The following is a 24918-nucleotide window of genomic DNA, read 5'->3' as shown; positions in this document are numbered from 1 at the left end:
TGAATATTTTAACACTCCTTCTCTCATGTCTTTACTCCCTCCCTCATTATCTCTCTATCCTTTTTTCTCTCTGTCTTTCTCCCTTCTATCTCTCCTGCAGGAGACAGAGTTGTTAGACATCACCCATATAAAGGATGCCAGAACAGGGAAGAGCACCAAAACACCAAAGGTACTTAACCCCCAGGACCTCTGAATCTTGACCCAAGCATGTCAAACCAGGCTCCTGTTGGTTTTTATCACTGCCTTTGATTCATAGTCTGATTCCCTAGCCAATCAGCAATACTAATCAGAAACACTGATCAATGATGTACCATGTTGAAATGAAAACACATTTTGAGGACTGGAGCTGACACCCCTGGTCTAACCTGTGACCTTGACCTCTAACCTCTAAACTCTGACCCTTTGTCCTCTCTAGGAGGCGAAGCTGCGTGAGCTGCTTGATGTGGGGAATCTAGTTGGCCGTATAGAGAATCGTTTGTTGACCATAGTCACAGGACCGGACATGGTCAACATCACATACCTCAACTTCATGGCCCTGCAAGAGGAGGAGGCCACGGTATGCACACACATACACACACACACACACACACACACACACACACACACACACACACACACACACACACACACACACACACACACACACACACACACACACACACACACACACACACACACACACACACACACACACACACACACACACACACACACACACACACACACACACACACACTCACACACTGTTCCTCTCTTTGTCTCTGTGTTGTATAGGAGTGGGCTGAGGAGCTGTTCTCTCTGGCCTCCAACCTGTTGAGTCACAACATGAACAGAGAAACAAGTCTGGAGAAAGCGTGAGTCTATCAGGAAAATTGATTAAATCTTTACGGCATTTAAAAAGGAAAGGCGGGTGCCAGACAGATCTGTGATAGCAATGGAGATCACTGGGAATGTTGGTGTGACAGAGGTGTGTTTATTCCTGTCTCCCTTTTTCCTAATCTTTCTCTAACAGGTATGTCAGACTGACCCTCCAGCCAAACTCAGAGGGGCGGATCCCAGTGAAGAAGTGAGTGAATCCCATTGGTTCCTCAATCATTTTAGGGGATCGTCCTGAGCAAGGTGTTGTGCAGAATCACTGATCTATATAAATTACCTGGTATCCCAAATAACTACTCATTATGGGGTCAAGATTAGTGAATCTGTGCAGCGCTTTTCTCAGGGCCCATTCCTCCGAACACAAATTGTCACTCCCGTGTCTGCTGATTAACTCCCTGTGAATCCTTTGGGATGTGATTGGTTTATATTGTGCATGTCCTGCCCCTTTTATCCAGCATCGTCCGCATGTTCTCAGCGGACAAAAAGAGAGTGGAGACGGCTTTGGAACACTGCAACCTACCATTTGGACGGGTATAGATTATAACTATGGAATACTACATAATATAACAAACTATACAACATAAAAGCTGGTAGTGGTGGTATTCTAACTGGTAGTTATTTCCTCTCACACTCAAGCCAACTATTTAAATGACCACTTCTTGAAACCTGAATCATCTCAGTGGTATTTGTGTTCCTCTGCAGAGTGACTCTATTCCCCTTGAGGACTTCACCCCTGACCTTTACAGATCTTTCCTCTCCCACCTCTGTCCTCGGCCAGAACTCAGCTCAGTTTTCTCTCAGCAGTAAGTACTGATACTACCTCCTGGTAACCAGCTCTAAACCCTGACCCTTTCTGATCCTTCCTCTCCGATCCTCTGCTGTTCAGCCAGAACTCAGCTCAGTCTTCTCTCAGCACTATGTACAGTCACTAATTACTGACTATTTCTCTCTCTCTCTTTCTGTAGAGGTGCTAAGGGTGCTTACCTGTCGGTGGATCAGATGACAGAGTTCATTAATGAGAGGCAGAGAGATCCTCGTCTGAATGAGATTCTGTATCCTCCTCTCAGACCCTCTCAGACACAGACCCTGATGGAGAAATATGAACTCAACCACAGCCTGCTCAAACAAGGTGTGTGTGAGTGTGTGTTTTGTGTGCATGCGTTTGTGCCTACGTGTAAGCTTGCGTGCATGCATGTATGCATACTTGTGTGTGTGAGATATGAGTGTCTTTGTGTATATACAGTGCATTCTGAAATTATTCAGACCCCTTTACTTTTTCAACATTTGTCTTACTGTTACAGTTTTTTTCCCCTCATCAATCTCAACACAATACCCCAAAATGACAAAGCAAAAATAGGATTTTATAAATTTTTGCAAGTGTAAAAAAACGAATAATGGAAATATCACATGTACATAAGTATTCAGACCATTTACTCAGTACTTTGAAGCACCTTTGGCAGCGATTACAACCTTGAGTCTTGGGTATGACGCTACAAGTTTGGCACACCTGCATTTGGGGAGTTTCGCCCATTCTTCTCTGCAGATCACCTCAAACTCAGTCAGCTTGGATGGGGAGCGCCGCTGCACAGCTATTTTCAGGTCTTTCCAGAGATGTTCGATCAGGTTCAAGTCCATGCTCTGGCTGGGCCACTCAAGGACATTCAGAGACTTGTCCTGAATCTACTACCGCGTTGTCTTGGCGGTGTGCTTAGGGTCATAGTTCTGTTGGAAGGTGAACCTTCACCCCAGTCTGAGGTCTTGAGCGCTCTAGAGCAGGTTTTCATCAAGAATATCTCTGTCCCTCGATCCTGACTAGTCTTCCAGTCCCTGCCGCTGAAAAACATCCCCACAGCATGATGCTGCCACAATCATGCTTCACCGTTGGGATGGTGCCAGGTTTCCTCCAGACGTGACACTTGGCATTCAGGCCAATGAGTTGAATCTTAGTTTCATCAGACAAGATAATCTTGTTTCTCATGGTCTGAGAGTCCTTTAGGTGCCTTTTGGCAAACACCAAGCAGGCTGTCATGTGTTTTTTACTGAGGAGTGGCTTCCGTCTGGCCACTCCTACCATAAAGTCCTGATTGGTGGAGTGTTGCAGAGATTGTTGTCCTTCTGGAAGGTTCTCCCATCTCCACAGAGGAACTCTGGAGCTCTGTCAGAGTGACCATCGGGTTCTCGGTCACCTCCTTGACCAAGGCCCTTCTCCCCTGATTGCTCAGTTTGGCCGTCGGCCAGCTCTTGGTGGTTCCAAACTTCTTCCATTTAAGAATGATGGAGGCCACTGTGGTTTTGGGGACCTTCAATGCGCGGAAATGTTTTGGTGCCCTTCCTAGATCTGTGCCTCAACACAAACCCATCTCGGAGCTCTATGGACAATTCCTTCGACCCCGTGGCTTGGTTTTTGCTCTGACATGCACTGTCAACTGTGGGACCATATAAAGACAGGTGTGTGCCTTTCCAAATCATGTCCAATCAATTGAATTCACCACAGGTGGACTCCAATCAAGTTGTCGAAACATCTCAAGGATGATCAATGGAAACAGAATACACCTGAGTTCAATTTCAAGTCTCATAGCAAAGGGTCTGAATACTTATGTAAATAAGGTGTTTCAGTTTTTAATTTGTAATAAATTAGCAAGTTTCTAAAAAAACTATTTTCGCTTTGTCATTATGGGGTATTGTGTGTAGATTGCTGATGTTTTTTTATTTAATTTAATCCATTTTAGAATAAGGCTGTAAAGTAACAAAATGTGGAAAAAGTAAAGGGGTCTGAATACTTTGTGCCTGTGTGTTCTGTAGGCCTGATCACGTTGGAGGGGCTCAGCAAGTACCTAGTGTCTGATGAGAACGGAGTGATTCCACCTGAGAAGCTTGACCAGTCCGAAGACATGACCTTCCCTCTGTCTCACTACTTCATCAACTCCTCACATAACACCTACCTCACAGGTACACACACATTAGTGATTTAGGGTCATGAAATATTGTGTGGTTGAGGGGTGGGTGGGTTGAATAAAGAGAACACAATACCTTAAATCCATAATGTACTGTATCATACATTTATAATTCTTGTGCCATTTATATTTATAGGCTACTTTGAGGTTTTTCTCTCATTAGGGCCTAACTGTAGCCTATGCACATCAAATAGCCTTTATACCAATCACAACATGCTTTTGGGAACGGGCAGAACAAGTTCATGTAGATCCACAGAGGAAAAAAGGACAATCTCGAGTGTAATTCAATAAAAGAAAAGCTGTGAAATGGAGAGTTAAAGATAAAGAGAAGGGAGGGCAAGAAAAGTAATGTTTGGGAAAGATTTGAAGTGGTAAGAGGATGAAAGCAGTGCCGGGCTCTGTTATGTGTTATGATTGTGAGGCGCTATACAAATAGAGAGTAACAAGACGGGAACAGAAGTGGAGAAATGTTATTTGCTGGCTGCTACCAGCTCTCACAGTCAGAATTAGATGTTTACCCATGTTTCTCAAATGTCAAATGTTGAAGTTCTTCCAAACATCAAGTGTTTAAGGTTAAGTTTAGGCATTAACTCAACTTTTTAACAACTTTTCATTGCTGGATTCCAACTTGCAGCCTTTGGAATCAGAGACAGACGCTTACGCCCATCCGCCATTCCCGTCCACATCGCCCTAGCAAAACCAAAATATACTTGAAGGAAACAGTGCTTACTGTTGCCCCTAGTGGCTGGTTTCCACGTCATCTCCCGACTTCCTCAGACATGGATGGATGTCAAATACTGACTTGTATCACAGGTGACCTGGATGATTTATTTCTGCATCCTGAGAGAATGCGAAGTTAGATACTGTCTGTATAGCTATTTTTAATCAGCATCTTAAAAGCTGATATGCATCCTGTAACGATGTATGCTGAGAGTCGGGAAGCAAGTACAGGGAGTGAATATTTAATCAATAAACGGTACATAATACACAACAAGGCATGAAACAGAAACAATAACGCCTGGGGAAGGAACCAAAGGCAGTGACATAAATAGGGCAGGTAATCAAGGAGTTAATGGAGTCCAGGTGGGTGTCACTAAGGGCTGGTGGGCGTGACGATGGTGACAGGTGTGCATAATCAGCAGTCTGGTGACCTAGAGGCCAGAGAGGGAAAGTTCCCGAAGCGTGGGAACCTGTTGAGCCGGCTGGGGCGCAGGAGCCCGGCGACCTAGAGTGCAAAAGAAGGCGCAGACGATACAGCACCCCCTCTCCGACGCGCGGCTCCAGCCGCAGGACGCCGACCAGAGGGACGTTCCGGGGATCAGGAGCGGATCTGTCGCCTCCATAGGGGCACAGGACCCTGACTAGCAGCCTGAAGCACAGGAGCCTATGCTTCAGGCTAAACGGAACATAATATAATACAAAACAAGAAACACAAACAGCACACAGACATGAAACAGAAACAATAACGCCTGGGGAAGGAACCAAAGGGAGTGACATAAATAGGGCAGGTAATCAAGGAGGTAATGGAGTCCAGGTGGGTGTCACTAAGGGCTGGTTCCGTGTGACGATAGTGACAGATGTGCGTAATAATCAGCAGTCTGGTGACCCAGAGGCCAAAGAGGGAGTATACGTGACACATCCAAGCCAAACTGAAATCTTATCAGAAACATCTTGGGTCGTTTCATAGCTTTCTATTTCCTTGAAACCGGTCAAACTGATGTCATTAGGACATTTTGCATAGAAAATCTTTCCTGGTTTTTGTTGTTGAGTTATTGAATTTTCTCCCAGGTCCCCAAATGTCTTTGCTCTGCAAAGAAGCAGAGATGACAGAGGAAACTTTACCGATGTCAACTAGAATGAAGCATTCATTCTATTGATTTAAGACATTATTCTGGTGAGCAAGGGTTTCTTTAGTCTTCTAGGGAAACATAATGACAGAAGAGAAGGTGCATGCATGTATGTAATGATAGATAAGTTGATGAACAAATAGAAATTATAACTGGAAACATATCTTCAGTGCATTCAGAAAGTAGTTTGTTATCTGACAGCATTATTCTAAAATTGATTAAATTGTTGTTTTTTAAAATCATCAATCTAAAGTACACACAATACCCCATAATGACAAAGCAAAAACACATTTTTAGATGTTTTTGCAAATGAAAAAAAACAACAAATTGAAATATCAGATTTACAAAGGTATTCAGACCCTTTACTCAGTACTTTGTTAAAGCACCTTTGGCAGTGATCATAGCCACATGTCTTCTTGGGTATGACTCTACATGCATGGTACACCTGGGGAGTTTCTCCTATTCTTCTCTGCAGATCCTTTCAAGCTTTGTCAGGTTGGAAGGGGACCATCGCTGCACATATTTTTCAGGTCTCTCCAGAGATGTTTGATCAGGTTCAAGTCCGGGCTCTGGCAGTGCCACTCAATGACATTCAGAAGCCACTCCTGCGTTGTCTTGGCTGTGTGTTTAGGGTCGTTGTCCTGTTAGAAGGTGAACCTTCGCCTCAGTCTGAGTTCTCCGGAGCAGGTTTTCATCAAGGATTTCTCTGTACTTTCCTCCGTTCATCTTTCATTCGATCCTGACTAGTCTCCCAGTCCCTGCTGCTGAACAATATCTACACAGCATGATGCTGCCACCACCACTTCACTGTAGGGATGGTATTGGCCAGGTGAAGAGCGGTGCCTGGTTTCCTCCAGATGTGACGTTGGCCAAAGAAGTTCAATGTTGGTTTCATCGGACCAGAGAATCTTGTTTCGCATGGTCTACGAGTCCTTTAGGTGCCTTTTGGCAAACTCCAAGTGGGCTGTCATGTGCTTTTACTGAGAAGTGGCTTCCGTCTGGCCACTCTCCCTTAAAGTCCTGATTGGTGGAGTGCTGCAGAGATTGTTGTCCTTCTGGAAGGTTCTCCCATCTTGAGAACAAACAGCTGAACCTGGCATCACACACACACACACACACACACACACACACACACACACACACACACACACACACACACACACACACACACACACACACACACACACACACACACACACACACACACACACACACACACACACACACACACACACACACACACACACACACACACACACCTATTATTTGTTGACACACACAAATCTAATCTGTGTGTAGGCCTACATATATTTATAAATATGTGTGTGTGTGTGTGTGTGTGTGTAGCGGGGCAGCTGGCAGGTAGTTCGTCAGTGGAGATGTACCGTCAAGTGATGTTGGCAGGCTGTCGGTGTGTGGAGTTAGACTGTTGGAAAGGACGGACCACAGAGGAGGAACCAGTCATCACACACGGCTTCACCATGACCTCGGAGATCTGCTTTAAGGTACACGCGTGTCGCACGCCGCTCGCTCGCACGCACACACAAACACACACATGCTCTGAAATCTCCTGCATCAAGGCTAACTCCATTAGTCTGTGTCAAGGCTACATTAGTCTCCGCCTTGTCTCTGCTTCTAAAACGAATAATTTTATTCTGATATAGTCTATATCGGACGTGGCAGGCCACTGCAGTAACTTGAACACTGTCATGTTTGTGGAACCATTCCTGGACAATCCTTGCTTTGTGTCATTGGGCATTATCCTGCTGAAAAATATTTTCACAGATGGATACAGTGCTGCCATGAAGGGATGCACCTGATTGGCAATGTGTGGCTCAGTTAGTTGGGCATGGTGCTGTCAACACCAGGGTTGTGGGTTTGATACCCACGGGGGACCAGTGTGAAAAATAATTCAAATGTATGTACTCACTACTGTAAGTTGCTCTGGAGAAAAGCGTCTGCTAAATTATGTAAAAATGGCAATGATATCCTGGGGCATTCAAACATTGCTCCACTTTTATTAAGGGGCCAATGTGTGCCTTGAAAACCCCACACCTTGACACCACCACAACCTGCCTTCAATGTTGACACGGTGCGTGATAGATGCAGTAGTGTAAAAATACTTTAAAGTCCTACTTAAGTAGTTTTTTTGGGTATCTGTACTTTACTATTTCTATTTTTGACAACTTTTACTTTTACTTCACTACATTCCTAAAGACAATAATGTACTTTTTACTCCATACATTTTCCCTGACACCCAAAAGTACTCGTTACATTTTGAATGCTTAGCAGGTGTTGGGAGTGTGTATTGGAGGCGAAGTCAGGTGCAGGAGAGCAGAGTGTAGTGAACAGGCACACTTTTTATTCCGGTCAAAAATGACAGCACAAAATACATAAAATGTGCTCAAAACACGGAACATAGACAAAAAGTAATGCGCGTAACAATATCCACAATATCAAAATACACGTAACACCAACAATCCTACACAAAGACATGATGGGGAACAGAGGAATAAATACATATGAATTGATTGGGGAATGAAAAATAGGTGTGCAGGGAACAAGACAAAACAAATGGATACATGAAAAATGGAGCGGCGATGGCTAGAAAGCCGGTGACGTCGACCGCCGAACGCCGCCTGAACAAGGAGCCGACTTCGGCGGAAGTCGTGACAGCAGGAGAGGAAAATTGTCAAATTCACACACTTATCAAGAGAACATCCCATGTCATCCCTACCTCCTCTGATCTGACGGACTCACTAAACATATGCTTCATTTGTAAATGATGTGTTAGTGTTGGAGCATGCCCTGGCTATTTGTAAAGTAAAATAAACAAGAAAATTATGCTGTACGGTTTGCTTAATATAAGGAATATGAAATGATTTCATCTTATTATGATTTCATCTTTCATCTTCATTTCTTAGGTATATTGTAGCAATTACATTTACTTTTGATACTTAAGTATATTTGAAACCAAATACTTTTAGACTTTTACTCAACTAGTATTTTACTGAGTGACTTTGACTTTTACTTGAGTCATTTTATATTAAGGTCTTTACTTTTACTCAAGTATGATAAGTGGGTACTTTTTTCCACTGGATAGATGCATGTACTCATGTGGTTTTCTTCATACCCTCGTCCTCCAATCAGCGTGAAACAGCAGGAACCAGGATTCACCAGACCAGGCAATGTTTTTCAAATTCTCCAGTGCCAAGTGTTTTCGTTCCTTAGCCCACTGCAATAGCAGTTTCTTGTTTTTTTTGCTAAAAGATGTGGATCTCTATAAGGTCGTTGGCTGCCATACCCCCATGTGTGTCAATGTACGATGAGTTGTGCATTCTTTTCTGGGTCTTTGGGCACAAATGTTGTACTGTCAGTTGACAAACTGTTGCCCATCTGTTGCCCATCTGTTGCTCTGCACAATTCATGTCAGCCTCCTTTTTCTTCTTTCATCAATTACCCCTTTTTTGACCACTGGCCTGCCATTGGCTGGATGTCCATTGGGTGGTGGACTATTCTTGAAACACAGGAAACTGTTGAGCGTGAAAAACCCAGCTGCATGGCAGTTCTTGACACACCTAATGTTTTGTACACTCAGTGTATATATGTGCAATAAAGTAACCAACTAGTATAACTTCTCCTTTTACTCTACAGGAGGTGATTGAGGCCATCGCTGAGTGTGCTTTCAAAACCTCTCCTTTTCCTGTCATCCTGTCCTTCGAAAACCATGTGGACTCGTGAGTGAACACATATATATATATATATATATATATATATATATATATATATATATATATATATATATATATATATAATAGGCGAATATATTAGAAAATATTTGGTCAACTGCTCTTTAATCCTGACCCCTGACCTTTAATCCTAACAGCCCAAAGCAACAAGCCAAGATGGCAGAATATTGCAGGTCGATATTTGGAGATGCACTACTGATTGACCCACTGGAGAAATATCCCGTAAGTTTCTAGGACACATGCGCCCCCTAAACAACGCACACTTGCTTGCATGTAAACTGATATGTGTGTGCGTTGCCTGTGCGTGTGTGTCTGTTTGTTTGGGTGTGTGTGTGTTAGCTGGAGTCTGGGGTACCCCTGCCAAGTCCTCAGGAGCTGATAGGTAAGATCCTCATTAAGAACAAGAAATCCCACAAGCCCTCGGCTGCCCATGGCAACAAGAGAATGGCAGAGCACCCAACCAACCAGAGCGTAGCAGCAGAACAGGCAACAGATGAACCCTTGTCTCCTAGCAACATTACAGAAGGTGAGGCTGTCTGCAAGTGTGCTCTAATGCATAAACATTATGATAATAATAATAATCATGTTCATCGTCTTCATCACTATCACAGCTGGTGAGGCTCTCTAGAAGCTTTTTATGAGAGATGACAACAACAACAAAAACACTTTTAAAGTATATGAAAATGTAAACATTCTTTCAGGAGAAATAGAGGCTGAAGACGATGACGATGACGATGATGATGATGACGATGACTGTAAGAAGACATCAGATGAGGTGAGTTCAGTAGCTTGTACTCTCCTACCGTGGTTACTTGGTTACCCTTTAACACTGCTGATGTATATTAGAGGGGAGTGTCAGGGTTAGGGTAACATGGCTGCCTGTTATGTGATGACTTTGTCTCCAGGGGACAGCAGAGGAGCGGGAGGCTGTAGCCACAGAGGAGATGTCCACTCTGGTCAACTACGTCCAGCCCACCAAGTTTAACTCTTTCGAGGCGTCCAAAAGTATGCTGGCTCACTGCATATACACTGAGTATACCAAACATTAGGAACACATTCACATGGAACACATGTTGGCCCATGTTGATTGTGTTGTCTTGCCCACTCACCCTCAATTGTCAAAAGGCTTAAAAATCATTCTTTAACCTGTCTCCTCCACTCCATCTACACTGATTTGAAGTGGATTTAACAAGTGACATCAGGAGGGGTTAATGCTTTCACCTGGATTCAATTGGTCAGTCTATGTCATGGAAAGAGCAGGTGTTCTTAATGTTTTGTATTCTCAGTGTAAACACACATATGAGCGCATAAACACACAAATGCATAATAAACCATTATGTTCTTTCCCCAGAGGTTAATCGTAGCTATCAAATGTCATCATTTGTGGAGACTAAAGCTCTGGAGCACCTCACGAAGTCGCCCGTGGAGTTTGTGGAGTATCCTTAAGATTCAGCTACCCTCTAAATAACCCCAACAATAACCCGGAACCCTAACTCTTCTTCAGTATTAGTTTGTAGTGTGGTTGATTACTTCCCTCCCAAGGGTTTGCTTTGCTCTCTATTGTAGCTAATTCCATTGAAGATTAGCAGCAGTTAAGTCTCATCAATGCAGTTGACTAATATACAGGCCCTACTCTACACTCTTAGAAAAAGGGTTCCAAAAGGGTTCTGTGGCTGTTCCCATAGGAGGACCCCTTTTGGGTTCCATGTAGAACCCCTATGTGGAAAGGCTTCTACATGGGAACCAAAAAGGTCCTATCTGGAACCAAAATGGGTTCTTCAAAGGGTTCTTCTAGGGGACAGTCAAATAACCCTTGTTGGTTCTAAGATCAATCAATCAATCAAATGTATTTATAAAGCCATTTTTACATCTGCCGATGTCACAAAGTGCTATACAGAACCCCACCCTAAAACCCCAAACAGCAAGCAATTCAGACATAGAAGCACAGTGGCTAGGAAAAACTCCCTAGAAAGGCAGGAATCTAGGAAAAAACCTAGAGAGGAACCAGGCTCTGAGGGGTGGCCAGTCCTCTTCTGGCTGTGCCGGGTGGAGTGTTCTAGGAAGAGTGTTCTTACTGTCATGTAATGTCATGTCTTTAACATGTCCTCTCAGATATAACAAGCAGCAGTTGAGTCGTATCTACCCTAAAGGCACTAGGGTGGACTCTTCAAACTACATGCCACAACTCTTCTGGAACGCTGGCTGCCAGCTGGTGGCGCTCAACTTCCAAACTATAGGTGAGGCCTGTCTACTTGACCTGTGACCCCTGACCTCTCTTAACCTCTGACCTCCCCAAGACCGCTGTCTCTCTATCTTTCTTTATCCCTCTCTCTCTCAGATCTGTCTATGCAGTTGAACCTGGGCATGTATGAGTACAATGGGAAGAGTGGCTACAGACTGAAACCAGAGTTCATGAGACGACCAGACAAACACTTTGACCCGTTCGCTGAGAGCACTGTGGACGGCATTGTGGCTAACACAGTCAAGGTTAAGGTAGAAGTTAAAGAATACTTTAACCATAACCATAACCCAACCAACACACTGTCTATCAAGGTTTACCAGTTACTGTAGTTTAGACTAAAGTGTGGATATAAGATTAGCACATTTAATCTGAGCGTCTCTCTCCTACAGATAATATCAGGCCAGTTTCTGAGCGACAAGAAGGTAGGTGTGTACGTAGAGCTCGACATGTTTGGTCTTCCTGTGGACACCAGGAGAAAAGCCCTGAAGACCAAGACATCCCAAAGCAACGCTATCAACCCTGTCTGGGACGAGGACCCAATCATCTTCAAGAAGGTGAGACAACAGTATGACCGACTGGGTTTGAACTCAGGTCCCCTAAATGCCATAAGACTGGACTGTGTTAGCCCTCTGAGGTAAAGCCTAGGCAATAGCTCAGAGAGCTAACTCAAATCTTCAGGATTCAGGCAAACTGTATAATCATAGGTAGCATATAATATCGAAGTGTAACAGTTTAACTGTGTAAAACTGTATTTTTTTAACTGTATAACTGTGTATAATATTAAAGTATATCAATGTTTGACTGTGTCTAATTGTGTTTTTGTAGGTAGTTCTCCCAACATTGGCCTCTCTGAGGATTGCTGCATTTGAGGAAGGAGGAAAGTTCATAGGTCACCGTATTATCCCTGTGCCAGCCATACGGCCCGGTAAATCAAATCAAATCAAATGTATTTTATTTGTCACATGCACATGGATAGCAGATGTTAATGCGAGTGTAGCGAAATGATTGTGCTTCTAGTTCCGACCATGCAGTAATATCGAACAAGTAATCTAACAATTTTACAACAACTAAATCAAATAAAATAAAATCAAATGTATTTATATAGCCCTTCGTACATCAGCTGATATCTCAAAGTGCTGTACAGAAACCTAGCCTAAAACCCCAAACAGCAAGCAATGCAGGTGTAGAAGCACGGTGGCTAGGAAAAACTCCCTAGAAAGGCCAAAACCTAGGAAGAAACCTAGAGAGGAACCAGGCTATGTGGGGTGGCCAGTCCTCTTCTGGCTGTGCCAGGTGGAGATTATAACAGAACATGGCCAAGATGTTCAAATGTTCATAAATGACCAGCATGGTCAAATAATAATAATCACAGGCAGAACAGTTTAAACTGGAGCAGCAGCACGGCCAGGTGGACTGGGGACAGCAAGGAGTCATCATGTCAGGTCGTCCTGAGGCATGGTCCTAGGGCTCAGGTCCTCCGAGAGAGAGAAAGAAAGAGAGAAAGAGAGAATTAGAGAGAGCATACTTAAATTCACACAGGACACCGGATAGGACAGGAGAAGTACTCTAGATATAACAAACTTACCCTAGCCCCCCGACACATAAACTACTGCAGCATAAATACTGGAGGCTGAGACAGGAGGGGTCAGGAGACACTGTGGCCCCATCCGATGACACCCCCGGACAGGGCCAAACAGGAAGGATAGGAAGGAACTACCTTATACACACACACAAGTGTAAAGGAATGAACAAGAATATGTACATAAAAATATATGGATGAGCGATGGCCGAACAGTATAGGCAAGATGCAGTAGATGGTATAGAGTACAGTATATACATTTGAGATGAGTAATTTAGGGTATGTAAACATGATATAAAGTGGCATTGTTTAAAGTGGCTAGTGACACATTTATTACATCAAATTTTCCATTGTTAAAGTGGCTAAAGATGAGTCAGTGTGTTAGCAGCAGCCATTCAATGTTAATGAATGCTGTTCAACAGTCTGATGGCCTTGAGATAGAAGCTGTTTTTTAGTCTCAGTCCCCGCTTTGATTCACCTGTACTGATCTCGCCTTCTGGATGATAGTGAGGTGAACAGGCAGTGGCTCGGGTGGTTGTTGTCCTTGATGATCTTTTTGGCCTTCCTGTGACATCGGGTGGTGTAGGTGTCCTGGAGGGCAGGTAGTTTGCCCCCGGTGATGCGTTGTGCAGACCTCACTACCCTTTGGAGAGCCTTATGGTTGTGGGCGGAGCAGTTGCCGTACCAGGCGGTGATACAGCACGACAGGATGCTCTCGATTGTGCATCTGTTAAAGTTTGTGAGTGCTTTTGGTGACAAGCCGAATTTCTTCAGCCTCCTGAGGTTGAAGAGGCGCTGCTGCACCTTCTTCACCACGCTGTCTGTGTGGGTGGACTATTTCAGTTTGTTCGTGATGTGTACGCCGAGGAACCTAATTAAAACTTTCCACCTTCTCTACTACTGTCCCGTCGATGTGGATAGTAGGGTGCTCCCTCTGCTGTGTCCTGAAGTCCACGATCATATCCTTTGTTTTGTTGATATTGAGTGTGAGGTTATTTTCCTGACACCACACTCCGAGGGCCCTCACCTCCTCCCTGTAGGCCGTCTCGTCGTTGTTGGTGTTGGAATCGGCTAAACTTTGAACATTGAGATATGAAATAAATGATAGAGACGAAGCCTTGAATAAAAAGAATCTGTAGCGACCCAGAAGGCTATGGAATGTGTTTGATGGAGGAGAGGAGAGCGATGTGTTGATATAGGGAAGACAGATAGATATCTGTGGATTAGGTGAAGGAGGGGTTGAGGTCAGGAGGTGGGGCGTGAGGTCAGTTCCCCTTAAGGGAATAATCAGGGTTAGTATCTGGTTACCTTCTTTCTCTTGGGCATAAACTAAGGATGGAGAGAGGGAGTGTCTTAAGTAGGATGTATATAACTGTGATGTCTGAAATGTTTGCTGTCTGATTACAGCTGTACAGAACCTTTGGGAATGATTCAACTTGGTTACAGCTGAGTTATTTACTCTGAAAAATAAGAACCCAACATTGGTAATCAAGCCTACCACTGTAGTGTCGTCTGCAAACTTGATGATTGAGTTGGAGGCGTGCATGGCCACGCAGTCATGGGTGAACAAGGGGTACAGGAGAGGGCTGAGAACGCACCCCTGTGGGGCCCCAGTGTTGAGGATCAGCGGGGTGGAAATGTTATTTCCTACCCTCACCACCTGGGGGCGGCCCGTCAGGAAGTCCAGGACCCAGTTGCACAGGGCGGGGTCAAGACCCAGGGTCTTGAGCTTAATGATGAGTTTGGAGGGTACTATGATGTTAAATGCTGAGTTAGTCAATGAACAGCATTCTTACATAGGTATTCCTCTTGTCAAGATGGGTTAGGGCAGTGTGCAGTGTGATTGCGATTGCATCGTCTTTGGACCTATTGGGGCGGTAAGCAAATTGGAGTGGGTCTAGGGTGTTAGGTAGGGTGGAGGTGATATAGTCCTTCACTAGACTCTCAAAGCACTTCATGATGACGGAAGTGAGTGCTACAGGGCAATAGTCGTTTAGCTCAGTTCCCTTAGCTTTCTTGGGAACAGGAACAACATTATATTTACCTGTAAACAGTAAGCACTGTTTCTGCAAATAGTTTTGTGTTTCTTTCTCTCTGTAGTCCTTATTGTCCTCTGTTTTCCTCTCCTGTCCTCAGGTTATTAACTATGTTCTGTCTGTCTCAGGTTATCGCTACATTGGCTTGAGGAATGAGAAGAACCAGTCTCTGATTCTGCCTGCTGTGTTTGTCTACATTGAAGTGAAGGATTATGTCCCAGACACCTTTGCAGGTAGGTCTGGTGTACGACAATGCCTATTAGACCTGGAGGTCTCTGTATAAGCTTAGTACCAGCTTAGTCATTAGTGGTAAGGAACACGTGCATGTGTGGCAGTAATATCTGGCCTCTGAGAAGTGGTCTTTTTTTTCAGCTTGCCCACATTGCATCAAGGCTAATCCCTAATGTGTGTGTGTGTGTGTTTGTGTGTGTAGATGTGATCGAGGCGCTGTCTAACCCCATCCGGTATGTGAATCTCCTGGAGCAGCGGTCCCAGCAGCTGGCAGCTCTCACCCTAGAGGAAGGGGAGGAGGAGACCAGCAAAGAGGTTTGTGGTCAAACTAGAGTTTTGTGGTCAAAAGAGGGTTATGGACAGTAAAAATGGGTTCTCATTGATACACATGCATTTAGAAATACTGTTACATTCTTGTTTTTCCTGGTTTTGATTGTAATGTTAAATGTTGTTGATGCTTTTGTGTTATAAAGGTTGAGGCTAATGCTGATCAGCCAGGGCCCGCTGAGCCAAAAGCAAACCTACGAACTGCTCCTCTGGAGAACGGTCTCAGCCCCAGCCCTACCGTCACACCCAGGACTCCTACTAACACACCTCAGCCTGCAGCCACAGGTAACCTTGGACTTCTGACTCCTGACCAACCAACTTCTATCTGCCAAAGTCACACCCAAGACTGCTACAATGTCACCGCAGATGTATTGACATTAATTCATTTTCCCATTTAAATGGTGTGCCGCCAACCAATAGTAGTGTTTTTGTTGTGTTTTCAGAACCAGCCAAACCAGCGTTGAAGACTGAAGACATGGTGCAGAGCGTTCTGATAGGTCAGAGGGATCAGGGGGCGGGATTGTGTGTGGTCAGTATAAGACAGTGTGGCTGTGGTGTGTAGTCTATGTGCTCAACTGTGTGGTCTCTGCCGGTTCAGATATGGAGGCGGCCACACTAGAGGAGCTCAGGCAACAGAAGCTGATCATGCGGGAGCAGAAAAGACACTACAGGGAGATGAAGGATGTGGTGAAGAGACACCAGAAGAAGACTTTGGAGATGGTGAAGGAACATACCACCAAATACAACCAGGCTAAGAACCAACACACACGCAGACACAACGCTCTACTGAAGACTAAGCAACATGGTAAGACAAGGTAGGTAGGGTGGAGGGGGGTTGGGGGAGTAAGGTAGAGTGTTGCATTGTGTGTGTATGTGTGCGTTGTCCCTAACCCTGACTCATGTCCCTCGCGCGCGTGTGTGTGTGTGTGTGTGTGTGTGTGTGTGTGTGTGTGTGTGTGTGTGTGTGTGTGTGTGTGTGTGTGTGTGTGTGTGTGTGTGTGTGTGTGTGTGTGTGTGTGTGTGTGTGTGTGTGTGTGTGTGTGTGTGTGTGTGTGTGTGTGTGTGTGTGTGTGTGTGTGCATATGTGTGTTGTAGAAGTTTGACGCCTGGAGGGGAGGCTGAACTGAAGCAGTTTGATGAGGAGGGAGAGGACCAACTGGGGGAGCTGAGAGAACAACAACAGCAACAGCTACTGGAGCTGAGGCAGGAACAATACTACAGCGAGAAATACCTCAAAAGAGAACATATCAAACAGGTAACACACACACACATTAATACATTATATAACTGTACATTCTAATTCTCACCACTATTGCAGCTGATGGAGAAACTGACTACGGTGACTGAGGAAAGCCAGAACAACCAGATGAAGAAATTAAAAGACATCTGTGACAAGTGAGTTTGACATGACTGTGAGACGTCAGTTTAACAGAGACGTAAAGTGAGTGTATTATAAAGACATAATTGTAAACAATTCTATAAAATATCTCATTTGTGATGCTCCACCGTTGTAGAGAAAAGAAAGACCTGAAAAAGAAAATGGAAAAGAGGAGAACAGAGAAAATCAAAGAAGCAATGACGAAAGAGAAGCACTTGGCTGAAGAGTAAGAGGGAACTCTGTGTGTGTGTGTGTGTGTGTGTGTGTGTGTGTGTGTGTGTGTGTGTGTGTGTGTGTGTGTGTGTGTGTGTGTGTGTGTGTGTGTGTGTGTGTGTGTGTGTGTGTGTGTGTGTGTGCGTGCGTGCGTGCGTGCGTGCGTGCGTGTGTGACAGAGAGATAGAAATACAGCCTGTGTATGATTGTATTTCTTCTTCTGTTGTCAGGGAGAAGTTGGAGATCAACAAATCATATGTGAATGAAGTGGTACAGAACATCAAGAGGGTGAGGATGAAAGGGTTTGGGGACAGACATCACCCAAAACTCTTGTTGGTGAATCATCTGCGTGACGTCAAGTACTGTTATTTTCCTGAGAAGTGATAGCGATTTCAGGATCGAGTGGTCCAATCACTGAAGGTAACATCTCTGTTCTCTGCTCTAGCTGGAGGACGCCCAGTCAAAACGTCAAGAGAGACTGGTGGAGCAGCACAAAGGCATCCAGCAGCAGATTCTGGATGAAAAACCAAAGGTGACAGCCCAACTAACCCATGACCTCTAACCTTTAATCCCGTAGCCCTTATTTATTTATGTATTTATTTAACCTTTATTTAACCAGGTAGGCCAGTTGAGGACAAGTTCTCATCTACAACTGCGACCTGGCCAAGATAAAGCAAAGCAGTGTGACAAAAACAACAACACAGAGTTACACATGGGATAAACAATCGGACAGTCAATAACACAATGGAAAAATCTGAATACAGTGTGTGCAAATGAAGTAAGGAGATAAGGCAATAAATACGCCAATAGTGGCGAAGTAATTACAATTTAGCAATTTACACTGGAGTGATAGATGTGCAGATGAGGATATGCAAGTACAAATACTGGTGTGCAAAAAAGCAGAAAAACAAAAACAAATATGGGGATGAGGTAGGTAGTTGGTTGGATGGGCTATTCACAGATGGGCTGTGTACAGCTGCAGTGATTGGTAAGCTGCTCTGACAGCTGATGCTTAGATTTAGTGAGGGAGATAGAAGTCTCCAACTCCAGTGATTTTTGCAATTTGTTCCAGTCATTGGCAGCAGAGAACTGAAAGGAAAGGCGGCCAAAAGAGGTGTTGGTTTTGGGGGTGACCAGTGAGATATACCTGCTGGAACGTGTGCTACGGGTGGGTGTTGATATGGTGACCAGTGAGGTGAGATAAGGCGGAGCTTTACCTAGCAAAGATTTATAGATGACCTGGAGCCAGTGGGTTTGGCGACGAATATGTAGCGAGGACCAGCCAACGAGAGCATACAGGTCGCAGTGGTGGGTAGTATATGGGGCTTTGGTGACAAAACGGATGACACTGTGATAGACTGCATCCAATTTGCTGAATAGAGTGTTGGAGGCTATTTTGTAAATGATATCGCCAAAGTCAAGGATCGGTAGGATGGTCAGTTTTACAAGGGTATGTTCGGCAGCATGAGTGAAGGAGGCTTTGTTGTGAAATAGGAAGCCGAGTCTAGATTTAACTTTGGATTGGAGATGCTTAATGTGAGTCTGGAAGGAGAGTTTACAGTCTAGCCAGATACCTAGGTATTTATAGTTGTCCACATATTCTAAGTCGGAACCGTCCAGAGTAGTGATGCTAGTAGGGTGGGCATGTGCGGGCAGCGATCGGTTGAAGAGCATGCATTTCATTTTACTAGCATTTAAGAGCAGTTGGAGGCCACGGAAGGAGTGTTGTATGGCGTTAAAGTTCGTGTCCAAAGAAGGGCCAGATGTATACAGAATGGTGTCGTCGGCATAGAGGTGGATCAAAGAATCACCCGCAGCAAGAGCGACATCATTGATATATTCAGAGAAAAGAGTCGGCCCAAGAATTGAACCCTATGGCACCCCCATAGGGACTGCCAGAGGTCCGGGCAACAGGCCCTACAATTTGACACACTGAACTCTATCTGAGAAGTAGTTAGTGAACCAGGCGAGGAAGTCATTAGAGAAACCAAGGCTGTTGAGTCTGCCGATAAGAATGCGGTGATTGACAGTCAAAAGCCTTGGCCAGGTCAATGAAGACAGCTGCACAGTACTGTCTTTTATCGATGGTGGTTATGATATCGTTTAGGAACTTGAGCATGGCTGAGGTGCACCCGTGACCAGCTCGGAAACCAGATTGCATAGCGGAGAAGTTAAGGTGGGATTCTAAATGGTTGGTGATCTGTTTGTTCACTTGGCTTTCGAAGACTTTAGAAAGGCAGGGCAGGATGGATATAGGTCTATAACAGTTTGGGTCTAGAGTGTCTCCCCCTTTGAAGAAGGGGATGACCGCTGCCGCTTTCCAAACTTTAGGAATCTCAGATGATACGAAAGAGATTTTGAAAAGACTAGTAATAGGGGTTGCAACAATTGCGGCAGATAATTTTAGGAAGAGAGGGTCCAGATTGTCAAGCCCAGCTGATTTGTAGGGATCCAGACTTTGCAGCTCTTTCAGAACACCAGCTGTCTGGATTTGGGTGACGGAGAAGCGGAGGGGCTTGGGCCAGTTGCTGCGGGGGGTGCAGAGCTGTTGGCCGGGGTTGGGTAAAGCGTGGCCAGCCGTAGAGAAATGCTTATTGAAATTCTCAATTATTGTGGATTTATCAGTGGTGACAATGTTTTCTAGTCTCAGTGCAGTGGGCAGCTGGGTAGGAGGTGCTCTTATTCTCCATGGACTTTACTGTTTCCCAAAACTTTTTGGAATTAATGCTGCAGGATGCAAATTTCTGTTTCAAAAAGCTAGCCTTTGCTTTCCTAACAGGCTGTGTGTATTGGTTCCTGACTTCCCTGAACAGTTGCATATTGCAGGGACTATTCAAAGCTAGTGCAGTCCGCCACAGGGTGTTTTTTTGCTGGTCAAGGGCAGTCAAGTCTGGAGTGAACCAAGGGCTGTATCTGTACTTAGTTCTACATTTTTTGAAAGGGGCATGCTTATTTAAGATGGTCAGGAAAGCACTTTTAAAGAACATCCAGTCATCCTCTACTGACGGGATGAGGTCAATATCCTTCCAGGATACCCGGCCAGGTTGATTAGAAAGGCCTGCTCATTGAAGTGTTTTAGAGAGTGTTTGACAGTGATGATGGGTGGTCTTTTGACTGCGGACTGATAATGGATGCAGGCAATGAGGCAGTGATCGCTGAGATCCTGGTTGAAAACAGCAGAGGTGTATTTAGAGGGAAAGTTGGTCAGGATGATATCTATTAGGGTGCCCATGTTTACAGATTTGGGGTTGTACCTGGTAGGTTTCTTGATCATTTGTGTGAGATTGAGGGCATCTATCTTAGATTGTAGGACGGCCGGGGTGCTAAGCATATCCCAATTTAGGTCACCTAGCAGGACGAACTCTGACAATAGATGTGGGGCAATCAATTCACATATGGTGTCCAGGGTACAGCTAGGAGCTGAAGGGGTTCTATAACAGGCGACAACAGTGAGGGACTTATTTCAGGAGAGATGGATCTTTAAAAGTAGAAGCTCGAACTGTTTGGGCATAGTATGACAGAACTATGCAGGCTATCTCTACAGTAGATTGCAATTCCGCCACCTTTAGCAGTTCTGTCTTGATGGAAAATATTGTAATTGGGGATGGAAATTTCAGAGTTTTTAGTGGCCTTCCTAAGCCAGGATTCAGACATGGCTAGCACATCAGGGTTGGCGGAATGTGCTAAAGCAGTGAATAAAGCAAATTTAGGGAGGAGGCTTCTGATGTTAACATGCAAGAACCCAAGGCTTTTATGGTTGCAGAAGTCAACAAATGAGAGTGCCTGGGGACACACAGGGCCTGGGTTAACCTCTACATCACCAGAGGAACAGAGGAGGAGTAGGATGAGGGTACGGCTAAAGGCTATAATAACTGGTCGTCTAGTGCGTTGGGAACAGAGAATAAAAGGAGCAGATTTCTGGGCGTGGTAGGATAGATTCAGGGCATAGTGTACAGACAAGGGTAAGGTAGGGCACGAGTACAGTGGGGGTAAACCTAGGCATTGAGTGTCGATGAGAGAGGTTACATCTCTTGAGGCGCCAGTTAAGCTGGGTGCGGTCTCCGCATGTGTGGGGGGTGGGACAAAGGAGCTATCTAAGGCATGTTGAGCAGGACTAGGGGCTCCACAGTAAAATAAAACAATGAGAGCTGCCATAAACAACAAAGCAAAGTATACAAAGCATATTGAAATTAGAGAAAGGCATAAGCAATCACAGGTGTTGATTGGGAGAGCTAAAACAACAACGGGTGAGACAACAACGGGTAAACAGCTAGGACAACAACAACAACGGGTATAGCGATGAATGGGCAGAGAAGGTCAGTTAGCTACACACAGGGCCTGAGTTTGAGGCTGGGGCAGACAGATAAACAAAATGAAGTACCGTGTTAATGGACAGTCCAGCAGGCATTGGCTGTGTAGCCGAGTGATCATAGGGTCCAATGAGCAGCACAAGATGAAACAGGGAACCGTTCGGTTGTTTACCACGTTGAGTGAGTGGGAGACAAGGCGTTCAGGGAGCTAGCAGGCCAGGGCTAGCAGATGGATCATCACCAAACATCCTCGACGCAGAGGCCGGTTGAGAGCACATCGGCCGAGTTACGTCAGCAGACAAGCAGACCAGTATTGATGGATCGGCGGGGCTCCGTGTCGACAAAGAGTCCAGACCAATTGGCAAGAGAAGTGTTGTAGTTGGTGTACTTTGTTTACTAAAATAGCTGATCCGTACCACATTGGGTGAGGCGGGTTGCAGGAATATATATTTATTTCGAAAATTGAAAAAAGAGATTGAAATGTATACAAAACCCCCCGCAAAAGACAATATTTACATGGGACGAAAATAAACACGTCTTACTGCTGCCCCACCTTGGATTACAATAAACCGCAAACACCTAACTCTAACCCCTGACCTCTGACCCCAGCTGCAGGGTGCGGTGGAGGCGGAGTACCAGGAGAAGTTCCGCCTGTTGCCGGGGGAGATCCAGGACTTCTTGCAGAACAGAAAAGGAGGGGTAAAAGGTCATGTTGTGCCCCGCCCCTCCACCCCTCATGACACGCTCTCTGAGGAGGAACTAGATGAGGACCGAAGGGAGTGAGAGAGAATGGGAAAAAGTCCATCCTTTTCATACTCCTACTCTGTAACCAGGAAAACAATGAGTGGTTGCATGGTCGAGGAGAGTGTCAATTCATTAGTAGGCGAACGGAGAAGTATGCTCACCTCCTCAATGACCTACTTTGGCAGAGGATGCACAAGAGTATCCTCCTGACGGCTAGCGCAGAAGTGTTTAAAAATGTGCCACACCCCCTTTGAATCAGCTGTTGTTTTCTCAAAGGAGAAAAGCATGAACATATTGTATCTATAAAATGTGTTGCACAACAAGCTACATTTGTTTTTATCACATTTATTTTGGGATTCCACCCTGTAAATATAATTTGCCTGATAATGCGAAAGTGGAGAAGGAGAGTCTCATTTCATACAAGTGGATTTGTTTCCACATTTCCTCTCCTCGCCTCTGCTCCTCGATTACCTTTGATCTTTTTCAAAAGCAGGCAAGCAGTGGATGGAGGAGAGGACATGAGGAGTCGAGCAAAACCAATTGAGGTTCTGCCAGAGAGAGAGAGAGAGAGAGCTTTTCTTCTTAATGAATACTGGTTTAGTGATGCACTCTACAGGTAGTCGGGACAATGTGTATTGTCATGTTATCTGCGGTATATTAACCATAACTTTTTGATAGTTGAGATTTGATATACAATATACTAACACTGCTACATTGTGCTCTCCTGCCTTAGAGGACTCATAAGTAGGCCTAGTGGCCGAGCAGAGTGTGTTGCATGAGGCCAAGCAAAGCACGTTATTATTCTACTGACCACATCTTGACCTCAGACACGGTCCTGTTGTTCTGACCGCATGTGATTCTTATCTGGTCATGGGGTTGTGGTAGTCAGTGGACAAGGGAGAGGCTTTTTGCTGAATTTCTATTTGCACTGAAATGTAGACCATTTGCTTCTCTTTGCAAAACTCCTGGCTGTCTGTGCTTTTCTCTTGAAAGACGTTGCTGCTGAAAAGGTTTGTTTAATTGTTTTCTACTTGATATTAATGCTTTTAGAGAGTTTTATATACAGACATTTTGCTAATGACATTAAAAATAATGAGCTGTTGATTGTTGTGATTCCTTACAGTTTCAGGGATGCATGACTTTATACAGTATTTTTATTGAATGTTTCAAATGTACTATTATATGGTTATTAACAAGGATGTACTGGTTCAATCATAATTAATGACTTAGTTTAATTTTAGTTCATGTTAAATTATATGTAATACAATTATATCCCAAACCATTTCCACCCCTAACTCATGTCTTACTCCTGATGTAGTGTAAAATAACCAAATAAAATGTCAGATCCAACATATATTGAAGAAGCGGTTTCACAGGGGACCAACAATGTGTTGCAACAGGCTAAGTATGTTTTTGTTTGGTTATTGATTTGTATTTGTTTTACTTTTATGACATTATTATGTCATAGTATTGAATACTGTTAATGTTAGGGGACTGTGTACCTGGGTTAAGGTGAGGGCATTTGTCCTGTGTATGTGCTTTGCCCAGAATTTGTGAAACCCCTTATTTTAAATATTGCACTTTAAGCATCATAAAATATGTTTGACTATTTTTCTGGGGTTGGATGTATGTTTTGATAAAACAACTATAGGCCTAGTATACCATAGTAATTACAAAAAAATGAAGTTGTGTTAAGTTTGGATCAATAAAGTGACATGAATCCCTATGAAAACCTACATTTCTCAACATGTTATGGAATTACAAACTGGGTTTAAGTGTCTTTTTGAATACAGGTTTCAGGTAATTATATTAATATTTCTGATGTATATAATTGTATTGGGTGTATTTGTATATAGTTGCATTTGTTTGATTGTGGTACTATATTCAATAATGATAAGATAAGTAAAATATGTTGGGTGTTACTAGTAAGTATGTTACTAGTAAGAATTATTTGTTGATATGTTTAACTTTAAAAGTTCTCACTTGTATAGAGCCTTAGCTCTCAGTAATGATTTGCCCCTTGTTTTTGTGATTACTTGAACCACATTTATGACTAAAATATTTATTCTGAAATGAGATGTGTGTATTTTCTTTTGTTAAAAGCATACATTCACACAATATTGTACCCACAAATGCAAAAATGTTATATTGAAAACACTGACATAAGTTTATTTTAACAGCCATACAAAACCATATAAAATCGACAGCTCTTCCGGCAGGATAGACGCTTGACAAATCAGTCAATATTGGCAATAACAGTGTTGTGCCACCGAATGGTGCCACCACTGGGTTTTTGGACAGGCACATTACATTACATTACATTACATTTACATTTAAGTCATTTAGCAGACGCTCTTATCCAGAGCGACTTACAAATTGGTGCATTCACCTTATGACATCCAGTGGAACAGCCACTTTACAATAGTGCATCT

General features: G+C 44.0%; 1 protein-coding gene across 2 annotated transcripts in view; it reads left to right on the top strand.

The window, feature by feature from the left end:
- LOC118362179 (1-phosphatidylinositol 4,5-bisphosphate phosphodiesterase beta-1-like) overlaps positions 1–24562 on the top strand; it is a 26517-nt gene extending 1955 nt beyond the window's left edge. Inside the window, exons 4-33 of one of the 2 annotated variants that reach the window (XM_052486336.1) lie at positions 101–169; positions 416–556; positions 775–854; positions 1013–1066; positions 1332–1407; positions 1579–1679; positions 1842–2005; positions 3679–3825; positions 7025–7182; positions 9332–9414; positions 9564–9648; positions 9766–9952; positions 10128–10201; positions 10332–10431; positions 10778–10862; positions 11539–11663; positions 11765–11919; positions 12058–12222; positions 12494–12593; positions 15412–15516; positions 15717–15829; positions 15988–16126; positions 16285–16338; positions 16440–16656; positions 16937–17096; positions 17160–17236; positions 17356–17445; positions 17663–17720; positions 17878–17964; positions 22352–24562. In XM_052486336.1, the coding sequence (XP_052342296.1) occupies positions 101–169; positions 416–556; positions 775–854; positions 1013–1066; positions 1332–1407; positions 1579–1679; positions 1842–2005; positions 3679–3825; positions 7025–7182; positions 9332–9414; positions 9564–9648; positions 9766–9952; positions 10128–10201; positions 10332–10431; positions 10778–10862; positions 11539–11663; positions 11765–11919; positions 12058–12222; positions 12494–12593; positions 15412–15516; positions 15717–15829; positions 15988–16126; positions 16285–16338; positions 16440–16656; positions 16937–17096; positions 17160–17236; positions 17356–17445; positions 17663–17720; positions 17878–17964; positions 22352–22525 (3423 nt within the window). In that variant the 3' untranslated portion in view covers positions 22526–24562. Of the gene's footprint in view, positions 1–100; positions 170–415; positions 557–774; positions 855–1012; positions 1067–1331; positions 1408–1578; positions 1680–1841; positions 2006–3678; positions 3826–7024; positions 7183–9331; positions 9415–9563; positions 9649–9765; positions 9953–10127; positions 10202–10331; positions 10432–10777; positions 10863–11538; positions 11664–11764; positions 11920–12057; positions 12223–12493; positions 12594–15411; positions 15517–15716; positions 15830–15987; positions 16127–16284; positions 16339–16439; positions 16657–16936; positions 17097–17159; positions 17237–17355; positions 17446–17662; positions 17721–17877; positions 17965–22351 lie in introns of those variants that run through there. The other variant, XM_052486337.1, reaches the window with a different exon arrangement.
- Positions 24563–24918: the final 356 nt, after the last annotated feature.

The sequence above is a fragment of the Oncorhynchus keta genome, chromosome 29 (assembly GCF_023373465.1).
Source record: "Oncorhynchus keta strain PuntledgeMale-10-30-2019 chromosome 29, Oket_V2, whole genome shotgun sequence".
Taxonomy (NCBI): Eukaryota; Metazoa; Chordata; class Actinopteri; order Salmoniformes; family Salmonidae; genus Oncorhynchus; species Oncorhynchus keta.
The sequence above is the reverse complement of the archived record's forward strand: the minus strand, read 5'-3'. Positions and strand labels throughout refer to the sequence as shown.